The following is a 24,593-nucleotide window of genomic DNA, read 5'->3' as shown; positions in this document are numbered from 1 at the left end:
CACGCACGCACGCACGCACGCACGCACGCACACAGGCTCCATGATTTCTGAAAGTAAATAAAACAAAAAAAACAACAACAAAAATTTACCCAAACAACACAACTACGTCTTTGTCTCTGGTTTGAAAGATGTGTCAAACCACTCATAACAAAACTGGCCCTTGTCCAGCCTTGCAAAACGCAGTCATCACCTCAGAAACTCCCTTTCCACTGCCGTTCCAAATTCCCCCTCACAATGCACATGAGTCAAAAGTTTACTATTGTCACTGTTTGAACTGCTGAAGTCTTGACATCATTGCGGTCTTTTTGATTAGCCAAGGTGTTGTTGAGATATTTGTCATCTGCATATTTCCCCCATATTTTACAACATTCCTGATGCTTTTTCCCCCCACTGAAATAGCAAACAAAAAAAACACTACTGAGGCATCTATGAAACCACTTATTGGTCTGATTGGACGTGTCTGAACACTAATCTTAACATCTTTTATGATTGTACACTAGGAACATTTTACTTTTGATTTCTGCATACTGTGAACTTGCATAAATTCACTGGCTTCAGAAGCAGTATTTGTGGCATGTGTATGTGAATAAAAAAGTTTGTGTTAAATGCCAAACCTGGGCACCATGGAGTCCCCGCCTCTCAGAGTGGTAGGGTCCAGCTCAAAGATGGAGGAAATATCCATACCATCAGGAACAGGCACCAAAGTGTACATGATTTTCTCCTGTGGACCCCGCAGGCGACCACGTAAAGCTTCATTATCTCCATCCAGCTAAAGGAAGAAAGCATGCAGTGAGGAGGCGCAAACCACTAAAACACAAAATGATTGCAGCTCACGGAAAAAATATGGCTACACTATTCAACTATACTGAGGCAAAGGCATATCCAGGTTGTCTTCTTACGTCAACCCACTAATCACCAGCTAATCTGATTTTACAAATTAGATTTAATATCTGATGGAAGTTGGAAAAACAAACAAACAATTGATCATACAGCTGGACTTTGCTGCACCAACAGCATGATCAAACCATAGATAACAACACTGACACCTAATGGCAATTTCACTTAAGACATGCATCAGGTAGGATGCTAGAATGGTGACACCATGTGGTTATCAAGTGCAACTAAACACACACAAAAAAAATGAACAGGGTGCCACAAAAACTGCAGCGAACAAAGACAACAAGCATGCATGATCAACATTGAGACAACAAGAAATGTTTGAGATACGTTGCTGCAACTATGTAAAGACTGCGTGACAGTACCTGGAAATTAAAGGGTGTAAAGTCCACCACCTAGAGCAGGAAGCACAGACCCAGCAGAGATTTTAACAAGCAAGATTAATAACGGTGAGGCAACCAGCAGGGCATTGCAGAGCACTCAGGGGGGAAGCGATCAGGCTTACTTACAGAGGGCCTCTGCTCGGCATTCTCCTCCTCAAAGTCGGGATTAACCTGGCAAACATACAGTAAAACAGCCTTCTCAGCATCATTACTTTTCATATTGCTGTCCCTTTGCTGTGCTTTCAACATCCCAGCATGTGTATATACAGTAACAAAGCTTTGAACCAAACATTTCACAGTATTGTTCTGCAAGCACATGACAAAGTAGCATGGGTACAAAGTGATAACTGCAAATCAAAAAAACGAAAGTAAACATGGTGACACACACCTCACCCATCTCAGCAGCCAAATAGCACCCTGTGGCCAAATGTTTAAACCTGAAAAGGCTGTTCCAGTAGCCTGCACCTCCCCTGCATGGGTCATGGTGAACCACCTGGCAACGGCAAAACACGCAAACACAAATTACAATAAACCCGCATTATTTATTTGAGCAACATCACTTTTACTGTGCTCAAAGATAGTGGTGAACATTAAGTTTTAAGTACTCAATTATCAGAAAACTGAGCTTCAAAGGCATTTTGCATTTACATAATTACTGACCTCAACTTCCCACAGTGCTTTGCTGCTTGTGGCAGAAGTCGCAGACTGCCGGCCGGTTGTCCTAAGAAAAACATATTGCTTCTTCCTATAGTCGTCACAAGTGAGAAACTTCTCCTGCTCCGCATGGAACAACCGGACTACATCGCCCTGCAGTTACATTGATAAACACACGTGGACAGTTACCATGGTTTTTATTCTCTTTCGACTGTTTTATTTTCAAACCTAAATGGTGTTTTTAGGTTATTGTTGTTCCTATTAAACTGTGTTTCATGTGTTCTAATACGCCTGCTTTGTAGCCAGTAAGGATGTTATATGTACATTTGGGAAAAACTGCTTAATGTAAAAAAAACAAACAACAACAACAACAAAAAAAACAAAACAACCACATGCAGAAATCTGAGCTCACTGACCCCCTTGAGTATCGTTTCCTTGTTATCGCTCCATTTCATGAAGAGAACAACTTTCCAACTTGTGTTGCAATTCACAGAATTAACCTGAAAGATAGGAGTATTTTATTTTACTTCATATATATATAAAATAAAGTGTATGTGCATTCACCCAGAATTCGATGGACAGAAATGAAGTTTAATAAAACTGTGTTTTTGTACCTCATTGCACCCTGGGTTGTCAACTAGCTGGTGGCTGCTTGCATGCAGAGGTTGTCCAGCATTGACGGGGTTAAGGACTACTTTATCTCCAATCACCACCTGCAGGAGCAACAAGAGAAACAAAGAAAATGGTGCATTAAATGGAGGATGGTTGGGATAACTACTGTATATTATTTTGCAATACTGAAACAAGTGGAGGAGGCTAGCTTCCAGTCAACCACTAGGTGGTGCTGTAGACCATACTGTGTGGGAAAGAGCCTAAGGAAAATAATGAAATTGTAGCCCTTGTCTCTAACATTACATATTCACCACATATGAATAAGAGCAGGTATTAGAAAATAATAAAAAGAAACTTCAGTCTAACAAACATCTTTTGATCAACAGCTAATTCGTTTTTGCTGCACACAATCTGAACATTAAAAGAAATCTGAATTAGGTGAAGTATTTTAAAAACAGTCTCACAACAAGTTTCAAATCTCTGCCTTTCAGGCAAGGAACCAGATCAACTTTAATAGACAAACTTCTACTTTCTGCAACCAGTCCAGCTGACAAGTATGAGACATTTGTCCCTCAAAGAAAAACCTTCATATTCAAACAGAATAGTTAAAGCCTTTATAGCCTCTCCTGTCATTTCCACTGGTGGCGCTGGTGGAATGTAGAAGTTCTGCACTGGAGCAGCCCCTGTTCCTGTGTAGGGAGGATGAATCATATGCAGAAGAAAAACTGGTCCAAGAGGATTAATAAAATGCAACTTCATTAGCTGATCAGTCGTCTTAACTCTATTAGCTTCCATCCACCAGGAGTAGAAAAAGGAGCCCGAGGATTAGAGGTTATGTCAGTGTAGTGTGTGCTCTTTCCATATCACCGCATCTTGCTTTCCAGGTCAAAACCTGGCACCAACAATATCCACAACATAACTACCCTACTAATAGTTAAAGTATGTAAGGTAAATCCACTTCTATTTAACTGCACACACCTAAACTTGCAGACTTCTTAAGTAGTTGAGTGCAGTTACATGAATATTTTTTATTTTAATATTTCAGATTTCTTGCACCTAAAGCTCCCCAACACAAATACAAAAACAATAAAATCTATAGTTTTCCATTAAATCCACTTAAAGACACTTCACAGAAGGACACTAACTGATATGCACTCACTGGTCACTTTATTAGGTATACCACATTAACTGTAATACTAATCACTAATACAATGCTAACCACCCAATCAAATGTTAGCAACTCAAGTTAATGGACATGGACAGCACAGCCTGCTGATGTTCAAACCATTCAACTTCGAGCTGACAGGAAGACAACAGTCACTCAGGCAAAAGGACATCGCTGAATACGCAGCACGCAGATGGGCTACAGCAGTAAAAGACCAAATTCTAGTCAGCCTAGAACAGGAAACTGACGCTACATTTAATGAGCGCTCATCAGGATTGGACTGCAGAATATTGGAAAAATAAACATTGTCACATCTAACCTGAGTATTGCTGCTGACCATGAGCTTTAGGAGCACAGTGCACCAATCTTGGCTTAAATCATTAAAGCACCTTTAAGATGTGGCGGAAGGAGACAAATCTGCAGCAACTTTGTGATGCCATCATGTCAATAAGGACCAAAATCTCTAAGAAATGTCCCTCCCCAGGCTGAATATCTGCCACAATTAATTACGGTAGGTCAAAGGGGAACAGGGTTCAGCCTGATACCTAATAAAGTGTCCAGTGAGTGGATATAATAATTTATTACTATGTAGTTATATATTTAATAAGAACTGGCTTTCATATAAATACATGGCTTTTAAGTATTTAACATTATCATTGTAAACTAGTAAAACTGAAGCAAATGTTTACAGTACTGACATAATTTGGGGCTATACATTAAAAATAAATAAATAAGTAAATAAATAAACCTGAGCCGTCTAAAGCAGGTTGCTGAATGTTTGTTTGTTTTTTTGGATACTGCGAAAACATCTGCAAGAACCCAGAAACAAACTGGGAGGACTTGAAAAAGTTTATCAGTAGTTTAGTAGTCAGCAGGTGAGTGTACAATTGCTAAATGTAAACCTATTCTGGCGTTCCAATTTTCTGCGCTACACATCAGTCTACGTAACTCCTGTTTTCAAACCTCTTTAAAAGTCTAAAAATATATCCTTGATTTCTCTTGCTGAGCATAATTAACTTGACTCCCACACCCTGCTCTACCCACACTGTCTCCCAGGGATCTGAGCTTGTAGAAAGGCTGGATGTAGAACCAGGATCCCTCGTTTCCTGCAGAGTCCAGCGTCACTCTCATGGCATTCTTCTCCAACAGTGCAGGTAAGCGCTTGTTCACTGTCAGGTATTTATTGCTTTTCAAGTGCAGCAACTGTTGGCAACAAGAAAAAACAGAATCACACGGTCACAACCCCCACAGCTACTATCATAATGAGACAGTGGAAAGAATTACAGAGCATGGATCATATAAGCTGACTGATACAAAAGCCTTTTATTTATTAATATTTTTAAAATGATCTCCCCTGAAACCAGTTAACCAACAAGTCACCGATATACTAACATATACACTGTATAGCTATTTATCCATGACCTACTGTATATACTGTAGTCCTTGTGGGTGTCATAGACTACATTTCTAGTTACCGATGACCTCATACTCGAGTGCAAAACATTCCCTTGTAATGTGTAAAGATAAGAGAGCCTGTAACAGATAACTTTACAGCACATCTTTGTGCTGTAGCAGTTATTTAAAACGCCTCTTTCATTAAATAGAGTTATCTTCAATCTTAAATACTGCAGCTTTTCTGTTAAGCAAAGAACCTTATCTCACTGGGCCTTAAACGCACCTGAATGACATTTCCATACTGGATAACTGTCCCCAGCAGCTTTCGGTTTTCAGACTCATTCTGCTTCTTCTCAAGATCAGCAGCATGCTAATGCACAGAACAGAGGTACAGAGATGGAAACATGCAGCATTTTTGTCTGTGCACATTTTCTACACAACAGCACAAAGTTACACAGCACTGCAAGATGTTGGAATGGTGATGTCAGACTTACATGAAGTTTAGTGAGGAGGACTGTGTCAGTAGTGCTGTTGCCTCCAGGTTTTGCTGCCTTCCAGAACTGTTTCTGTGCCGAGTATCTGTTCATAGGACACAGTTTGAAAAGGCAATCTAGGGGGGAAATAAGAAGAGGAAGGTGAAAAGTTACACTTCATCTTTTCATATCAGCAGTGGTCTGCTTGACCTCAGCAAACAGAGGAATGTGTCAGTAGAACAAAGCAAGGTTTTGGCACACTGTGGAACTGAAAATGATGACCTGTGTGCAATTGAGTTTGATAGTTTTAAATGTTGAAAGACTAGAAGTCTTACGGAGTCGCACCAAACACTGTACGCTCCTGAGTTTAATTTTGAAAAAAAAATATATATATATATATACACAAGTTATTTTGTCAACACAAATGGCACAGGACACTCCTCTCCAGAGTTTGTGCAAGATGTTCAATACTATATAGTACTTTACCCTGCAACCTTAATACAATATCATACTAGAAAAAGTTGCATTTCCTGCTAAAATGCCGTGTAGCAGAAATCATGTCCCGAAAACAGCTGAAGAAGCTGAACTGCCTGCTGAAGATGGCTTTATTTGAAAGGGTACACTGAAGAGTGTCAAGAAAGCAGAGGGAGCAAGAGCGGGGAAAACATGCAGGTAGGATTCGAACCTGCACCGCCTGCTCTCTGGGTGCCTGCTCGTCCCAATGAGGCAAACCCGCACTCATCCCAGAGAGTAATATGACGAAAGAAAAAACTGCTTCAAATCCAGAGTTTGAAATCTGAGAGAAGGACAGGTTTCCTATCCTGAAACAAACGTAATTCATGGAAAAACGGTAAACGGTATCAAAAAAGTTCTTTCAGTGTCAGTAGTGTCTGAAGCTATACTGGCACATGGCTCATGTCTCTGGAGTTTAAGAGATATGACGAGTTGAAATGTTAAAAAGCTTAATATTTTAAAAACTATAAAAGTTATGAGCAACAAAAGATGTACCTGGCATTAGCAGAAATAACAGAACAGTTTAAAATTTGAATGGTTAAAAGGGAGCAAAGAATAAAGAAACAGGAATTCAATAGGTTGATGTAAGATACAAGTATGAACATAAATTTCACCCACTGTCACAATGAATGCTGGTCAGCTGATTGGCCCGATTGCCAAAACAGTTTGGCTCCATAACAGAGTTAATCCCTACAGACGTACACACTAAAGTGCCCTCAAAGTTTACAACATTAAACATGTTTAAAGCTTTGGGTATAAAAAGCTTTGAATTTTATGGACACCTACTTCCTAAAGAATGTGAGAGTTAGGAATATGGGCAGATTCAGCTGGCATAAACAAATATTTTTAGAGTGTTACATAGCAATAATAATCAGCTATGTGTGACTGTGCGGTACATGGACAGGCTGCTAGTATTGGCTGATGACTTATCCAACATTTCATCCAAACATGGTAAATTGTGGCTCCAAGTAACACAGTGATGGACAAAATGCTAACACAGAAGCTTGCAAATTGCTAAATCTAAGAACCAGTGGTTGATTTCACTGTGACACCGACGACCTGAGCATCTTCACATTTAGCTGTTCATGTCAAGATTAAGGATAAATTGCCAGTCTCTCAAAAACAACACCTCAAAACAGTGAACTACTAAATCCACAAATAGTAATGATTATAACAGTAGAACAAAGTAAAATTTACTTGTGTTGCAGGTATTTATAGATAATGTTTGCAACATGAAGTAAATTAATCGTCTTTTATCTGGTCAGACTGAATTACCCACTAGAAGCAAACATGCTCAATTCTTTATAGTATACTGTAGACACTGTACTGTATATGCTAAGTGGAACAGGAGACCCAGTGAGCTATAAATGTGGTACAGTTTTTTTAAAGCCCGAGTGGATGCTGCTGTTGGAAATGCAGCCACTGCAGGAGCGTCCCAGAGTTATCTATCATGTGGCATGGGTAGAAGAGGGAGGACAGGATGACAGGAGGCCAAGGACCAACAGAGAAAAGTGGGCTGTGGCAAAAACATCTGTCTGATGGGGTAGGCAGCCAGGAAAAGACAAAAATAGACTGGGAAGAACCTAAATATTACGGGCAGAGAAGTATTTGCTTGAAGGAACGATAATAACATGAGAAAATAGTGTAATTTACCTAAAAGACTACATTTTTTACAGCATTTACCACAATTAGGCTCAACCAAAAGCGAAAGAAAAACAAAAAGAGATGGAAGTAAGAAACTAACACATTACAATTGCTAACGAGCAACGAAATTGAGTCCTTTCTTTAGGTAAAAATTCAAATTTTTAACTGCTCCAAATCCAATCTTTGAACAATAAAACTCTAAAGCACACCTTTTGCACACTTAACCAATTATTATGCAAAGAGCAATAAGTATGTAGGTTTTTAAGGGAAAATCACTGAAATAACAAAATAAAGACATTTATATACACTTTCCTGTCATCATTGGCATTTTAGAGAGCATCACGAGTTGTCATAGCAGAAAACTACAAGTGGATCCATTTTACTGAATGGTAGCGTCATTCTACTCTGTAACATCAGTGAATAATGAAAGAAAAAAAAATAGGTAAAGCAGTATTTCCTGTTTTAGAAATGCTGCTTTGTAGAAAATGAATTTCACATTTGGCCTCTGATTTAAAGCCCGCAATTTGCTCCAACAGAGTGAAGTGAGGCAACCCTGATCCCTGATTCATAGTAATAACTGTGAATTTTATCTGGGTTTAGGAAGTAAGACGAAGCTACAGAGACTTCTACAGAGAATCATATTTTCAAAAAATGAAGGCCTTACACAGTGCATCCAGTACAATACCTATGCATTACCCTTTTACGCTAACATGAGGGCAAGTGAGTAATTTTTCCACTCATAAAGACCACTGCTTCTTTCTCTTTTATTGGTCCCCGTCTCTCTGCCTTAGCTCTGTTAAGCCTACCAGTGTAGTTCCCCCAGGCATCCTAATGTAACAGAGCAAAACAAAACCCTCAGAGTAGGTGTTTTCCCAACTGATTACTTAACATTTCCTGTTTCTTTAACAAGCTAATCATGATAAACTTCAAAAGGAGATGTCAGTGCCTGAGTGATGGTTCTTAAACATCTCTAATTCAATCTCTTGCTTGATTTCATGACTTTGGTTTCCTAATTCCCAACTGAAAGCTGTCATAAATAACAACCTTTTTCATTCATTTAAATGGTTTAAATTCACATTTTTCATTCCTCATGCGCACTCAAGCCCTACTGAAAATACTTGTGAAGAAATAATATGTTTACTCTGAGCCTGGAAAAAAAGAACAAGATTGGTATACATACATTCTTGAAAAAAATTAAAGGGAAAATTTTCAAAACATCTCAATGGGGGGAAAAACTCCCTTATCCTGATAGGGACTGAGTAATGTGTTAGGAATTAAAAGATACCACATTTTTTGATAGAAATGTAGCAGCGACAGCGACCTTAGCCAAATGCAAACTAGCAAAAACAGTCAAGATGATGATGAGGAAAAATGTCAGCTCTAAAACCATTTTGGGTGTTGTCTCAGTGTTGCCCCTCTAGTGCACCTGTTAATTTCATTAACACCAAAGCAGCTGAAACTGATTAAAACCCCCTCTCCTACTTAACTGTACCGTTAAATAGCTCAAAACTTAACTGACTTGATGGTAAATTAATTTAAAAAAAAAAAATAGCAGTAAAGTGAAAGAAGTCAGGGTAATAAATGAAATTCTAAAAGGCCAAAACCTCTTTGTGGGTTTTCTTACACATTAGTTAATATTTGGCTGTATTTAAAACAGCAGGTAGAACAGAAATGGGGACATTTATTTCAAATATTTTACTTGCACATTTGGTGCATGACGTACATTTTGGGCACCGAAACAGCTCTGATCCACTGCATTGTAGACTTCTCAACGAGCTCTGAAGGTGTCCGGTGGTTAAGAAGAAGATGAGGCCTCCAGGGATTTGACTTGCTTGTCCAGCAAATGCCACAGACAGCTGATGCTACATCACATCAATTCCCAAAGCAGTCATGAACAGTTTCTTACAGTGTGGCAGGGCAGGTAAATTTACATTTTTAAAACATCCCATGCAGTATGCGGTCTGAAGCATAGAATTCACATAAATGCCAAAACCAAACGTTTCCCCTGCTAACCATGGCTTTTTGCTCTTGCCTTTTTCCCCTTAGAGCATCTTGCTACCTGTTCTTTCTCAGGTAAATAACAAATGAGTCCAACAACACATTCCAGTTTTTACTAATTATATGCAAAGTGCAGCTTGGATGGCATCTCAAATTATATAATATTTATCAGTTTTCTGGATTTTGTGTTTCTAACAACAAAAACAGTCATAATATTGTGCACGAGAGGACGAGTGAGCAGAACTGAGCGCCAAGCTTTCCTGTACCCACAAAGTTTTATATGCACAGGTAAAATGACATGCAATCATGGAGTTAACCTGTATGTGAACATAGACTGACATACACATATCATAGCCACGTAGATTTAAAATAAAACTGGTTCCCTACATACATCCTTGAGATAAAGACTTTAAACAGCTTACAGGTTCTATTATTACCAAACCAAGACGTCAGGATTTAGCTCTGGTTTCACTCTGTTTCTATTGAACACTCGCCTTAATAGAAGAGGTGATACTACTGTCTGTGGCTGGATTATGTATTACTTCACAATACCCCCTCCCCCCCCCCAAAAAAATCTTTTTATTGCTTCCTTGACTCATAAAAATGATCTGTAATCTAAATATACCATTTTATTTAGGATAATATATGTAAGTTTATGTCATAAAAGGAACCCTAGCATGATACCAGAAGTACATTTATACAGTTCCCCTGTGCAGTTACTGCAGTGTATTCATTAACCACATCTCTGAATATGATTTGAATAGGTCAGTCAGACATGAACACATTTCTTTGCATCCTCAGCTGGAAAAGCAGGCCTTGTTTAAACTCATAAAAGACTGCTGCCTATCTGCTATTCATCCAAATTTTCCCTGGTACAGAAAAGCAGCATATAAGGCTTTAAATGTGCAAGACTCATAAGGGTAATGTGTCTGAACTGTGTGCTGACGACAAAAGTAATTCAGACTGTGAGAAGAAGACAGCGTCTCTGGATATTTTTTTCTGTGTACTAGTTTTAACTTCCAACATCACAGCAACAAAATGTGTTCCCGAACCTAAGCTGTCATTTCCACCACAGAACTGTGGCCACTTTTACTGCAGTAGCCTGAGGGCAATGTTGTCGTAAAGAAATCAAAAGATCTGCATGATTCCTGAAGTGTTAAAAACATGAATAGGACCCGCTAAGGACAATTTACTTTATATTGTGGCTGGAGCAGTTCCTGGTTGACTGCTCCCACTAAGTGGTTATGAAAATTATACCATTTTATTAAACCTAAAATGCTCCACTCCCCCAATAGTGACTCAATCAGATCCCCATGTCATCACACACAGCTGCAAATGTTCTACTTTGAATCTGATGCTTCAGTAAATCAGGTCAGTCTATGGTTAGCATGCTATGTGGAAAGCAATTATAGCTAAACTATGAATATAACTGAACAAAGAAATGGTTCACGCATGTGGTGTGTGGTGTTTTCCTACACAATGCCAAACAGACAATACAGCTACACTGATGAAAAGCATAATGCATTTTCAAAAGAAATGATTTAAAGAACTAAATTAGTTTGAATCAGGTATTCACAGGTTTTAGAAGGAAGAACAGGACGAGTTCTAAGCACTAAAGTGAAAATATTCTGTGCTTTTTAAAAAAAATCTTAGTTATGAATTAAGACTAATTTCAGGAAACACAGAAATAAAGTCAGCGATTAAAGAATGTGTATGAAAACTGAAAGAGAAGCTAGAAGAAGCTAAACTCAGTGATTCAGAGCATGTGACACAAATTATCTACATCCGAGAGGTACACTGAACACCATCTGCATAAAAAAAAGAAATATGATAAGACTGAAAGTCTTTTGTTGTACCTAACAATAGGTTGGCCCGTGAATGCCCATCATAAAGGCTTTGGTTATATTTTGTAAACACTGTTGGAGCTCACGCAGCTCTTAACAAAGCCAGTCTGATCTCAATGAATGAGGAAGGTGATGTATAAATCCTCTTTGATAGCGTTGGCATACAATCAAAAGCAGAACTATACTTGGTGTTCAAAAGCAAAACACAGTCTTATTGTATTTTTAGACACATGCCTCCTAGTTAATCTGTGCATGTGTTCACGCTGTCAGTTTAGACCCTGCTATTAAGCAGGGACGGCAAGTTCCTGTGACAAGCTTTTTGTTCACAGCTGCCTGGCATTCTGCCTGAAAGAAACTACATATATGAACAATAACACAACCACACGTGATAGAGACAAAGCTATTATATCCACACAACAACACTTGCTAGACTAGAAGACTTGAATCTGAAACCATCAGCGTACTAGTCGGGAAACTGCTTACCCTAGGCCAGTAGATATAAAGGATCAGCCATTTCTGGCTGCCTGGTACTGACACTATATGAAGATAACCATCAAAATGACACTTCTTTTTATTCATTCTTGATTTTTCTTTTGGTCAAATAATGTGCAGGTTTATCTTTGGCTTTTGGCTCTGGGCACAGACTATTCTCCTCCTGGATATCATCACTCAGGGATGACCTGACATAAGAGATCATCAATTGAGACATGACAGGGACACTTGAAGTCCTGCTAGGCTTCTCATGTCTAATGAGACCAATTTAATCTGTTTGGAAGGAGCACTGCTACAAGTCAGTGGATGTGTCCTTGGCAGCTGTGCCATTTCACTTGCAAAACAACTCAAAATAGGGTCAGAATTTGTAATATGAACAGCAAAATTCATGAATCCATCACAGCTAAAAAGGGTTTGCTGTACAATGATATGTCAAATGTATTCTTACTCCCTTTGCTGCCAAGAGAGTATATCTGAACAATACTCAACTGCTTCAGGTAATTATGGCAACGCAGTCCTTCTAGGTTTTCCCTACTCGACATCCTAGTATAACCATTGCCCTTTCCATCTCGAAATTATTTCACAAGCACAAAAAAACTTTAAGAGTTGTGCACACAACTTCCAAGTTAGTCACCTTTAATTGTGAGGGTTAATATCCAAAAAAAGAGTAAAGACTATTTCAAACCATTTAAAATATATTGTTAGTTGTTCTGAAAACAAACAGGGCTTATATAACTTATTGGGGTTGTATTATACTCTGCATTTTCTAAATAGTTAAATAAAAGATCCAAGCAGAAAATGTATGCATATAATCCATCCTGAGCATGGGCACGAATGAGCACAAAACAATTTGCTCATGAGTAACAGGTGAGACTGATGCGTTCTCCTGCATGTTTCTACGGCATCTTTCAGTTTGAATGTAAGGCAGCAGTGAGCATAAAATGGCAGCAACACAGACTCATTTCATGAAATGTTCATCAAGAGAGAAGCGAGTGATTTTTAGACCTTACCTCTGAATTTCTTAGGGGGGTTGTTGAGGTCACCTGTATCTGGTTGTACCACACAGCGATCATCCACAAGCCTGCACAGACAGCCATCATTATGAGTGAGTCAATAAGGACATATGCAAATGAAATTTGCTTTAATCCTCAGAAGGGTTTAATAACTTTTTGAATAACAGCATTCCTAATGATATTACGATATTATGAGAGAGTCATATTAAATTAGGGCGATAATTCAGGTAAAACCCATCACTATCTGGATTATTCTAATTCATGCAGCTTATGTACCCAAAATATGACTGAATACAAAAACAAACAAAAAAAAACTTTTCTTAAATAAGCAAAGTATTGTGTTTCCAACACTTTTTACGTTATTTGTTCACTGTAGCATATTCTATGGAGCCCTGTAGAGACAAAAATGGTTATTGTGTGGCCTTGAACTAGTAACATATAGCTACCAACTCAATAACTTCTGGCCACAAGTTGGCGTTTCATGGGAATGAGGTATGCAAATCTTGTGGCTGTATCTTAACAGTTTATAGTCAAAATTAGGGATGCTGCTTGGGACAGGCATTTTGAACAGCCACATTCTCTGCAGAGCTCAAAACATTATCAAAGACCGTCTCACCCAGGTCACCATCTGTTTGAACTGCTGCCTTCTGTAGGCGTTACTGATCCATGAAATCCAGAGGTACCAGATTCACTCACAGCTTCCAAATCCAGTAATCGCTCCCAACAAATAAAGATAGCTCCATAACGGTTTTATACTGTGCACTTAAACATATGTCATTTTATGTATTTTAAATATATTTTATGTATGTGTTTATTTTAAAGCACCACATTAGAGCAGAACACCTAACTTCACTGTAATGCCAAGTACAATGACAATTAAAGGCTTTCTGATGTCTTAACAATTCAAAAATTGTTTAAACAAGCCAAAAATGGAGAAGAAGTCTAACAGCAAAACACTCAAAATACCGAAAAGCATAATCTACTGGAAAAGGTTAAATACTGACCATGCAAACAGTGCATGAGTATTCAAGAGACATACTTTAATAATCAAATTTAATGCTTTAAATGTATGGAATATAGGCCACTTTTGACATGTTTCTGTTTATGCCATCACAGAATTGTGCAGGCGCACACACACACACACACACACACACACACACACACACACACACACACACACACACACACCAAGTGTGCAAATGTAAGGAATGCTAGCAGCAGTATCCTGCTTTTCTTGCATGCTAGCATCAACATAGCTGTATCAAAGGTGGTTACGAATTGCTTTAGTTGACTGGTCATATTGCTGCTTTACCCTGACACAGCCTATATAGATGCTCTCATTTTCTTCATTTAAAGTAATGCAGAACTGTGCTGGTTTACACAAGTGTCATGCACTAACTCTTCACCTAGCTTGTTTAAACCCTTCACACAAAGGGTAGGGGGCATAGCCTTCAGTCAGGGCTGCAACCCCTTATAGAGACAGTGGCATCATAAAAGCTTAAAACCAATGCTCTAATGCTTTTATGCATTTATAGAATAATTTGTTTATATTTGTAGTATTTCTGGTGCCAACTCCCAAAGGTAGCAACTTTTAAACATGCACTTAACTACTAGTGTACATCCCTCGACCAAATATCCAGAATCTATGAGTGCTGTTCTGGTATTATGGATGTTGACTCACTGGCCTGGATTTTTGGGACACTTAAGCATGTGCTGACCAACTTTAATCACCTCAGTGCGAATGCACAGAACATCAAAAAGAAAAAAAAGAAAAAAGAAAAATAGACACACAAACAAAACCCTGAAATTGACTTAACTTAGGGGTACTGCACTGACCGGTCAAAGTTCACCGTAGACTGTTTTGCCAACCTCCACTGTACCCTTAATGATGAGTTTTAACACTTTTGTATTTATTAATAAATATTGTTTGATAACCATTAGAATAGATTCCAGATGGTAGCTCCAGTAATCTACACTATATTGCCAAAAATATTCGCTCATCTGCCTTCACAGCCATATGAACTTGAGTGACATCCCATTCTTAATCCATAGGGCTTAATATGTTGTCAGTCCGACCTTTGCAGCTATATCAGCCTTAGCTGTTCCACAAGGTTCAGGAGTGGGTTGCTGGGAATTTTTGACCACTCTTCCAGAAATACATTTGTGAGGTTAGACACTGATGTTGGACAAGAAGGCCTGACTCCGCTCTAATTCATCCCAAATGTGTTCTAAGGTTGAGGTCAGGACTCTGTGCAGGCCAGTGAAGTCTTTTACACCAATCTCACCCATCCATGTCTTCATGGACCTTGCTTTGTGCACTAGTGAATAGTGTTGTGGTAAAAAGAAGGAGCCATCCCCAAACTGATCCCACAAAGTTGGGAGAATGAAATTGTACAAAATGTCTCTAAATGACAAAGGATTAAGAGTTTCTTTTGCAGAAGGGGCTGAGGCCAACTCCTGAAAAACCCACCCTCCACCAAACTTTATACTTGGCACAATGCAGTCTGAAATTATTCTTATACCAATCCTCGTACCAGCAAACCCAGACTCGGCCATCAGATTGCCAGTTGAAGAATTGTGATTCATTACTGCAGAGAACATCTCTCCACTGCTCTAGAGTCCAGCGGCAACATGCTTTACACCACTGCATTCAACACTTTGCATTGCAATGGTGATGTAAGGCTTGGATGCAGCTGCTCAGCCATGGAAACCAATTCCATAAAGTTCTCTACACACTGTTCTTGAAGTAATCTGAAGGCCACATGAAGTTTGCAGGTCTATAGCAACTCACTCTGCAGAAAATTGGTGACCTCTACACATGATGTTCCTCAACATCTTCTGATCCTAGTCTGTGATTTTACGTGGTCTACAAGTTAGTGGCTGGGTTGTTGTTGTTCCCAATCACTCCCACTACCACTAACAGCTGACTGTGGAATATTTAGTAGCAAGGAAATGTCATGAATGGACATGTTGCGCAGGTGATGTCCTATCACGGTACCACGCTGGAATTCACTGAGCTGATGCCTAGGAACTAGGTTGATGTAATGCACCTGTGACCATGGATGTGATTGGAACACCTGAATTCAATGATTTGGATGGGTGGGAGAATAATTTTGGCAATAATGTGTATATAGGCAGAGGCTGCTCTCACTATGACTTTTGATGCACACCCAATCATTCTGTTCTGAAAGCAGACCTGAAATGTGAAAGCAACTGCTCAGTTCAGAATAGAGAAGCAAGGTTAACTCTAGTAGACGTCCAAGGTGTAAACACTTAATGTCTTGCCAGCTCAAATATAACAGAGGAGCTCCATCCCAGCATTAGTAGCTTGTAATAATACAATTTTTTTAACTTATTCAAGGTATTGTTTTTTGGCGTGTAAAGTGTACAGCACTTTGTTTTCAGCTGGGAGTTGTCTGAAAGTGCTATATAAATAAATTGGTTGCTTGAAACTAATTACTAACTGCTACTTTCCTCCGTATTTTACATGCTTACACAAACATAGATGAAATAATCTGACACAACAGTATATGCAATATTAATTCTGCTCTGTCACAGCTCTGTCAGTCAGAGGAAATACAAGTTTCATTGTCATGACAAATCTTTTTTATGATGTCCCTAAAATGTTCCCAAGCAAGCAAAGACACACAATCTCTCCAGCATGTCTTGGGTCTGCCCCAGAGTCTCCTTCCAGTGGGACTCACCTTAATGACCTCATCTAGATGATGTCCCGGGAGGCATCCTAGCTACCTCAAATTTCTTCTGATGCAGAGGAGAAGCAAATCTATTCTTACCCACTCACAAATAACTAAGCTCCTCAACCTAAGGCTGAGCCCAGGTAATCTTTGCAGATATTTTTGCTGCTTTGTATCTATTTATCGTATCATTTGGGGTACCATCCACAATTTATCACCATAGGTGAAGGTGGGAACACAGACTGACCAGTACATTGACAGTTTCAGCCTTACTGTCAGCACTCCCTTTGCTGCAAAAGAGAAATCTGTCCAAGTTCAGATGTGACACCTGAGTTCAAAGAACTGGACAGATATTAGGTGTCTGAAAGCCTTTTTTAGAATCCAAACAGTGTAAACCACCACATTTCAAAGGGGTTTGAGAAGTTGCTGAAATCATTCCTGTAGCTTAAAATTATAAGCTGTAAGCAATTCTCCTGTCTTTCAGGGCCTCTATTTTGGGAACATTATTCCTCTTTGAATCACAGTTTTCTAAATCATCAACCTCCAGTGAAAGCACAAATTTAAAGTCAGTAGTACGATAATTACAATTCAGGGGAAGCCCCTGGGATAACTATAAGACAGTATATCGGCACAAAGAGGACACTTGTGTAGGATGCACGAGCAGGTTGATTCAGGTGCATCTTTTTATAGGTCATTCTGTACACACTTGCACACTGCAGGAGCCCTGTGACGATGCAGAAGTCACATGTCGTGAGAAACTTTGCTGCAGAAATGAAAAGCTGATCACCTCGATCACACTGATGCACCGATGGGCCGAGCTCCAAAAGAAACATGAAACTCAGGAGTCAGTGAAATCCAAGGGCAGAAAGTGGCCTTCAGGGCTACACTATCATTGATTGTCAGCCTTCCCGCACCAGTCGTGATCCAGGTAAATGCACCTGTCTCTCAGGAGTGCAACACTTAATACAATAAATCTATTTATAGGTACGTCCTCTAAGCTATTCCCTTTAACAGAGAGCGCTCACAGAAGCGGATGGGCTGGGAGGGGGGATTACTTGGCATAACAACACAAGATAGGAAAATTGACAAGCTCCGTCATGGTGGTAGCCTTCAAAGCTGTGCTCACATTTGTTGCTATGGTAGGTGACGCATAACACTAAAATTGTTTAAGAGCATAGCGTCTGAAGGCAAGGAGAAGGGCTCGACTCATCCTGTGGTAAACGGCAAACTGAAATAGTGACAAGGCAAGAGCAGAAAAACTGCAGCTCTTAAAAGGGAGAGGGAGGACAGGACAATACAGATGCTGTGCCCATTTTCACCTCAGGAGAAGAAAAACAAACTCCCCAGGACAGCAAACAGAAAGAAGCAGGAGGGAGAGAAACAGGCTAATTCTGGGGGCTGAAGCCTAAGATGCCAGACGCTGGACAGGAACATTCACATCAATGATCGCCCGCTGTTCCTCTTTTAGCCTTCTGTTTTTCCTCTGTGTGCCAGTTGTGTGTCAAGACTTTCTCAATTTCCACATAATGAGATGCACTTTTAACTCACTGCCTACAATTAGGAAGGAGTGGAGAGTTGAAAACATGGTACTCAGCATGTACCGGGAGAGTAATTTCAGGCACAGAACAGCAAGCAAACACAAAATAAATAAATAAAGCTACAACTACAGGACCTAGCACTTCTCAGAGAGAACACTGGACTGACACAGTTATCCAGAGTGACATGGTATGTTGCTGTGTATTCACAGATAAGAAAAGCTACACATTTGACTGAAATAAGTTGCAACACATCAGGTACACACAGCATAGATGTCCTTAAATTTGAAGATTACAAGCACGGTGTATCAGCGTCTTCTGTAAAAGCTGCTAGAGCTGGTAGATACTGTGTTCTATTTTAAATAATTTACTAAGAGACAGCATTTACCAGCCACTGCTGGTAAAACCAAGCAACAAAACTGCAGCATAACGAACAAGTTCTACCCATTACTGTACTAATATTTGAGCTAAAATATTGATGCCTGGCCATCTGCAAGACAGGCTAAACAGTGTGCAAAATAAAGCCTCCAAAGGACCAAATCCTGTTACGTTTTCCTGCCTAGTCCAAATATTTTTCTATCCCAGTCTCTGCAATACCTCAACTGAACTGGAAACACCTGAAAAAACCTCATCTTTCTTTTTCATTAATTTTGGTTAAATCAGTTATTCACTATCACCTTTTTTATGTTGACTAAAGACTGGCCAATTTGATATTTGTTAGAGGCCAATATATACATTGGTATCGCCATTCATGTTGTACATTATAAGTGAAGCTTATGAAAGAAAATTGGGTGAGATACTTAAAGAAAAACAACACTTGGGTCTTTTGGCCTTGGCTCGAAACAACTCATTCATTACATGGGTTAGTTTGTTCGTTTTGCAGTGTGTTGGAATAGGGAGATGGTGGAGGAGTCATGAAAATTAAGATAAACACAGGAAGGCTTACCCTAAAGTGCTGATAAATCCACTGGTGGAGCCTTCTGCATACAGGGAACAGATGTCCCCGATATGGAGGAAACTGGACATTTTGTCTGACATGGTTTCTCTGTGGTGATAACACCTGCAAAAAGTTGACAACATGAGAATTTAAAGAATCATGACAGACAGCAAATACAAGCAAGCCATACTTATTTAAGACATTTAAATCATTTCATGCAGTAATACAATTCAGGTGTACCTATACTGTAAGCTGCAGTGGTTATGATCACCTATTTAAACTATTATTACCTTTATGATTTTGCTACCCATAGTTTGTCTACTTGATTTTTTAGGCCATTCTCAGGGCACCACCTACTGCAAAATCACCAATGGCTATAACAAAAACTACTATTATAAACATTAACCACAAATAACTGAACTACAAAGCCATCCATTCCCCTTGCATGGCTTTATTTTGTTGCCAGTTCTGCCTAACAGTACAGCTTGTACATATTTATGCAATATTCGTTCATAGATTTGTTAGAAATGAAACAGTAAAAAGCTTCATGTGTATTGTGCTGTTATAGCTGGGTGAAAGCAATAGGTCTGGTATTTAGGTGACCTGTTTGTTTTCAGGCTACGAGACCTCAGCTTGAATGAAAGACCACCAGCTATACCTTCTGTGGTCTATATAATCTGTGATTTTTGCAGTTACTAAGAACCACCCAAAACCTATGTCACCATCATTTCAGACTGAGAAGCTCATTGTCTGTAACACTGTAGCATCAAACATCACTAAGGGGCAAACATATTTATAGTCCTTGATGTGATTGTGAAGGAACAGAGACATTTAACAAAAATAATAAAAGATTAAAATTAAAAAAATGAAATCAGAAGTCTCAATCCACGCTAGACATGTAAACTTTCTATTCCCTTCTCTACTGCCCTGTGTCAAAGCACGTAAACTAATTTAAACGTCTCGTGGCACATTTGAACCGAGTTGCACGAGCATTCTAGCTACATTACATGTCAGGTCGCACGAGCTGCAGCAAGACAACAGAAACAAACGAGCGCGTGGGCTACTTCCTTGACAGGGATGCTTGCATCTCAGTGACAAAATGAACAAAGCCCGAGCCTGGAAAAAAAAACTAGCGCGCACAGGCAAGGACTTTACCTGACAGAACTAAAATGAAGGCGTCAAAGGATAGAGGCAGAGAGAACCGCGGGAAGAAGTGGGTCAGCACGGGATAATTTCCACAGTCCTATCCTCGGTTAAGTCCATGGCAGTGAAACTCCAGGTAAGAGCAGCCTGAGCGACGTTATCTCTGACAGCTGAATGCGTCCTCGGCAACAATCCTCTTCTTACCTCCTCCACATGTCACCGCAGGAACGCCCCTTTCGTTACTATTTATAATACGGCAGTGCTTCTTGGGTAATGTAGTTCTTTAGGCATTTAACTCAAAAACAGAAACAATTTTCAACCTGGAGCGGAAATACGTGACCTTAATTATTGTAAATAAATACAATGTATTCATGCCCAGTGGCATAATAATAAAAAAGTAAAATATGTATATATTTTTAAAATGTATAATTAGCCATAAGAATGAAGAAACTATGGTGTCTTTTAAATACTCTGTAGATAAATGGTACTCTATCCGAGCACTCAAAGTACATTATGTAACTTGCCTAACACAAACACTCTTTCTATCTAACATTGATATTCCAAGAGATGCATCAGAGAGCAACTCAGGGTTAGTATCCTGCCCATTTGGCATGTAGACTGGAGCAGTCAGGATATCGAACTTACAACCTTCCGATAAGCAAACGACCTGCTCTACCGCCTGAGCTACAGCCACCCCATAACTAACACTGATAAAACGTCTGTAATATCACATGCCGTAAGCCTTTTGAATACAAATAAAACCCATAGACACGTGTTCTGGACTAGTAAACATATCTCTGGGGGGGTCACATGCATGTGACTTGTTTTTTTGTTTGTTTGATTTTTTAGTGTCTACATTATTTTACGTATATGATGTCAAAAACAGAGGCAACCACACTGCCTTGTAAAGAGGGGGTCATGCTGTGCATGCCAAAGTGAAAGGACACGAGATAAAGACATCCATTGTGTGGGCAGCCTCCTGTCAGGAACACTGATTCAGTCGCAAGCAGTCAGATTCCTGGGTTTGTAATGTATTTATTTGCTTTGCTTCCATTAAATTAAATGGTCTATGCATCCTAGAAACAGAGATGGACCTGCCTACTTGCCAACAAGTTTTTAAATTTGTAAGGTAAGCTTTGGCAACCTCACAACCTCAGTCTCTCTCTCAGTCAATTTTGAGTGATCTATTTTTTTTTTTTTTTTTTTTTTTTGCAGCGACCCAGTAAAACCACAGTGTGTCATTTTAGGCTACTGAACTGGAACAGACTCTTCTGTGCACTGAAATAGTTGTAAGCACTGCCAGATGCCAAATTTACAAAGATTAATAAAAAAAAAAAAATAGGAAGGAGAAAGTCCTTAAAGTGATCCTAGCAATTCTTCCAAAACACGAATATCTGAAAATCCTTAAAAGCTTGATTAATTCATAATGAGTCATAATTGCAATTTCAATGAGGAAGCAAGAGATGTACGAGGAGAAAGAGCACTTTCATCCCAAAAATGGGCCCAGTGGTATTAACCAAGCCCATCAATTAGCTCTTGATTTGGTTTCTTAGCTACCGGATGTGGAGAGATTGTAAGAGGACTAAATGGGGTTGGATAAGTGTCCATTACCATAAAAGTGCTTCTTTTCACTTTCTACATTCCACATTTGCTTTTTACACACACAGTGGGGTCTTTCAGATGTAAATGGCTGCATGTTGTTATGTAGTAGAGCTATCTAAGGCCAAAACCCCTCTGATATTCATGCTCTGATGCTCTGTATTCTTTGTGTTGACCACATCTCGCAGTCTACTTGTACAAAACCACTTATTATTACTGCGTGTGTTACGTCACTTTCTGTACAGTGAATTGCTCTTCCAGCTTAACGGCTGTCCAAGCCATCATCGTTACCCAACTATGAAACAATCTCGATCAAAAGAGCATTAAAAACCACAATGTAAAAACAGACTGCCCGAATCATTGGGGGACAGATGGGAGGTGGGTGACTTGTCTCTCAGCATCGCTGTCAGGACTTCACGACATCAGACACTAACCTTTCTTTACTCTAAAATATTTAGAAGCTTTGGTTGAATTTGACATTAAGTGAAGTTGAACACAAATCACTGAGTACTCAGTTGTCATGGATACACTGTACAGACGACTGGCTAGGGAGGAAGTTTATAAATATAAAACTGGACACAACTGCTGCTGTGTTTTGTGAATTGCAGAAAACGATGTCAGAAATGGCTTGATTTGTAACTTGGTTAACACAGTGCCCTCTTTATTCTCTGGGTTCCTTTGGTCAGCGTTTTAATTCTAGTAGCCTCCTTTAACGTGAAGAAGTCACGTGCTCCAGGAAGACACACACTCACTCACACATAGGATGCATGAACACAACAGACTCCGCGGTATAGATAGATATGAGGCAGGATAGGTGTGGAGACAGCTTGATCTCTCGTGTAATTTAAGGGTTGTGGACAAGAACCCAGATTGGTTGGAAGGACAGGTGATTCATCTCGTAGCTGACGGAGATGCACTAAATTTACAAATGACTATCAAATTAGCAAATACAACATCTGCATGCTGGGAGTGCAAAGGAGACAGTGGGATGACAAAATGCAGCGACCATCTGTGTGGGAGCAGAGATTGTGAGACTCATCATTGTGCATGTGTTACAGCGAGTATTCTCATGCAGATTCCAGGCCTTCCCTTTGCAGCAATGTGTAGGCACAATGGCTGGTAGTATTCTCTTCTGAGCCTCTGATAGGCCCTGTGTGGGCCACGCTTGCGAAACCAAGCCCCGCATTCATCAGAAATGATGGTATACAAGCAAAATAGGGGAAATTGAGGAAAAGATATATTAAAAGGCAACAGCTCAGTTTAGATCATTTCTTGGTGACAGAGTGTTCACTGTTATAACGTTAAGTTCCCAAGTCCACATCAGCTCTACAGTGTTGAAAAAAGGAGGAAAGGAGGGCTCTGTAACCCTATCACTCTCTTATTGGTGTTGTGGATCTGGGACAGGAAACCACTCAAGGCATGAAGCCACTGGGAGCAAGAACCACAGATAATGACTTATTAGCAATTTCAAGCTAAATGTAGAATACTGGTAGAACTTCACTGTCATGGTTCCTGTTATACTTCTTTGTTTGGTTTTGTTTCGAGATTCTCTTGCAGTGGTATTTTCTAACACTAAGAAGTGAAGTTAGTTATTTCCTGTTTTTACTTTGACGGCATGTTTTATTATGTGTCCTCTTGTGATACTATTTCTTCCTTTCCATCCTCCATGACTGCCTGTCCCACTGTCTTAGCTTCACGTATTTATTTCCCACCTATGCCTAATCACCAGTCACCCAGTGTGTATGTGTGTGCATGTACTAGTCCCTTGTTTACCCTGTTTTGTGTAGCCTCTCTAGTGTTCCTGTACCAGGTTCTTGCTTTGTGTTTCTCAGTTTGTTGCATCAGCTTATAAAGGCTCATTTCTGTTTTAGGTTGGCTGACTCCTGGTGCTTTTTAAATACTACTTCTGAATCCCAACGGAAATGATTTTTATTGGACTTCCTAAACCAATAGCTTAGTCAATATCAGCATGCAACATGCACAACTGTGCGGCAGATGGCGTAAACAAATGTGCCGTAAACAAATGTGGTGTAAAAACACACTAACTGAGCACAGGATCTTCTTGCAAAGTCTGAAAAGAGACAACAATCTGCTTTCCTCTCCTGGTCTCCCAGCCTTTTTCAGTACGTGACGTATGCAGGCTGTGAATGACATCACACCCCCGTGGAGTCGAGTCCACACATGGTACTTCAGTTTTAGTCAGATTGCACACACAGAACCACATGCAGACAAGTGGTAAGCAGGGTAGTTGGCAGCCCCAACGATGCATGAAAGCAAGCTGCTCGGAGGAAGCTTCCTGTACGTGCTTAGTGGTTGACCAATGACAGCAAAAGAAGTGAAATAGGAGAACATAATTAACCAGAAGGAGACAAGATAAGAGATTTTTTTTCATCTCAAAGCTGTAAAGAAATACAGATCCTAGCTATTTTATAGCCTGTAAGACAACAGGTATTAGTAAGACACTGGGGCATAAAGTAGAGATCTACCTCCCTAAAAATACCAGATAATTATGCTGGTATAATGGCCTGCATATCCCCAATGGAAATAGTCTGATTAGACCAGCTGCAGAGATTTTCTAATTAGGCCTTGTGATTTTTTTTT

At 39.6% G+C, this 24,593-nt stretch overlaps 1 protein-coding gene across 12 annotated transcripts in view; it reads right to left on the bottom strand.

The window, feature by feature from the left end:
• Nucleotides 1–20,620, bottom strand: part of itpr1b (inositol 1,4,5-trisphosphate receptor, type 1b) — an 80,125-nt gene extending 59,505 nt beyond the window's left edge. For 8 of the 12 annotated variants that reach the window (XM_014329288.2, XM_005947553.2, XM_014329291.2 and 5 more), the window contains exons 1-13: nucleotides 20,406–20,620; nucleotides 19,260–19,373; nucleotides 13,081–13,151; nucleotides 5,601–5,716; nucleotides 5,390–5,476; nucleotides 4,756–4,914; nucleotides 2,549–2,647; nucleotides 2,351–2,434; nucleotides 1,941–2,087; nucleotides 1,669–1,773; nucleotides 1,407–1,451; nucleotides 1,263–1,292; nucleotides 615–769 (exon numbers count right to left, since the gene is read on the bottom strand). In XM_014329288.2, coding sequence (XP_014184774.1) covers nucleotides 615–769; nucleotides 1,263–1,292; nucleotides 1,407–1,451; nucleotides 1,669–1,773; nucleotides 1,941–2,087; nucleotides 2,351–2,434; nucleotides 2,549–2,647; nucleotides 4,756–4,914; nucleotides 5,390–5,476; nucleotides 5,601–5,716; nucleotides 13,081–13,151; nucleotides 19,260–19,351 — 1,190 coding nt within the window. In that variant the 5' untranslated portion in view covers nucleotides 19,352–19,373; nucleotides 20,406–20,620. The remainder of the gene's footprint in view (nucleotides 1–614; nucleotides 770–1,262; nucleotides 1,293–1,406; nucleotides 1,452–1,668; nucleotides 1,774–1,940; nucleotides 2,088–2,350; nucleotides 2,435–2,548; nucleotides 2,648–4,755; nucleotides 4,915–5,389; nucleotides 5,477–5,600; nucleotides 5,717–13,080; nucleotides 13,152–19,259; nucleotides 19,374–20,405) is intronic. The other 4 variants (XM_014329290.2, XM_005947557.2, XM_014329295.2 and 1 more) reach the window with 1 other exon arrangement.
• Nucleotides 20,621–24,593: the final 3,973 nt, after the last annotated feature.

The sequence above is a fragment of the Haplochromis burtoni genome, unplaced genomic scaffold (assembly GCF_018398535.1).
Source record: "Haplochromis burtoni strain Fernald_Lab_line unplaced genomic scaffold, NCSU_Asbu1 Contig_245, whole genome shotgun sequence".
Lineage (NCBI taxonomy): Eukaryota > Metazoa > Chordata > Actinopteri > Cichliformes > Cichlidae > Haplochromis > Haplochromis burtoni.
The sequence above is the reverse complement of the archived record's forward strand: the minus strand, read 5'-3'. Positions and strand labels throughout refer to the sequence as shown.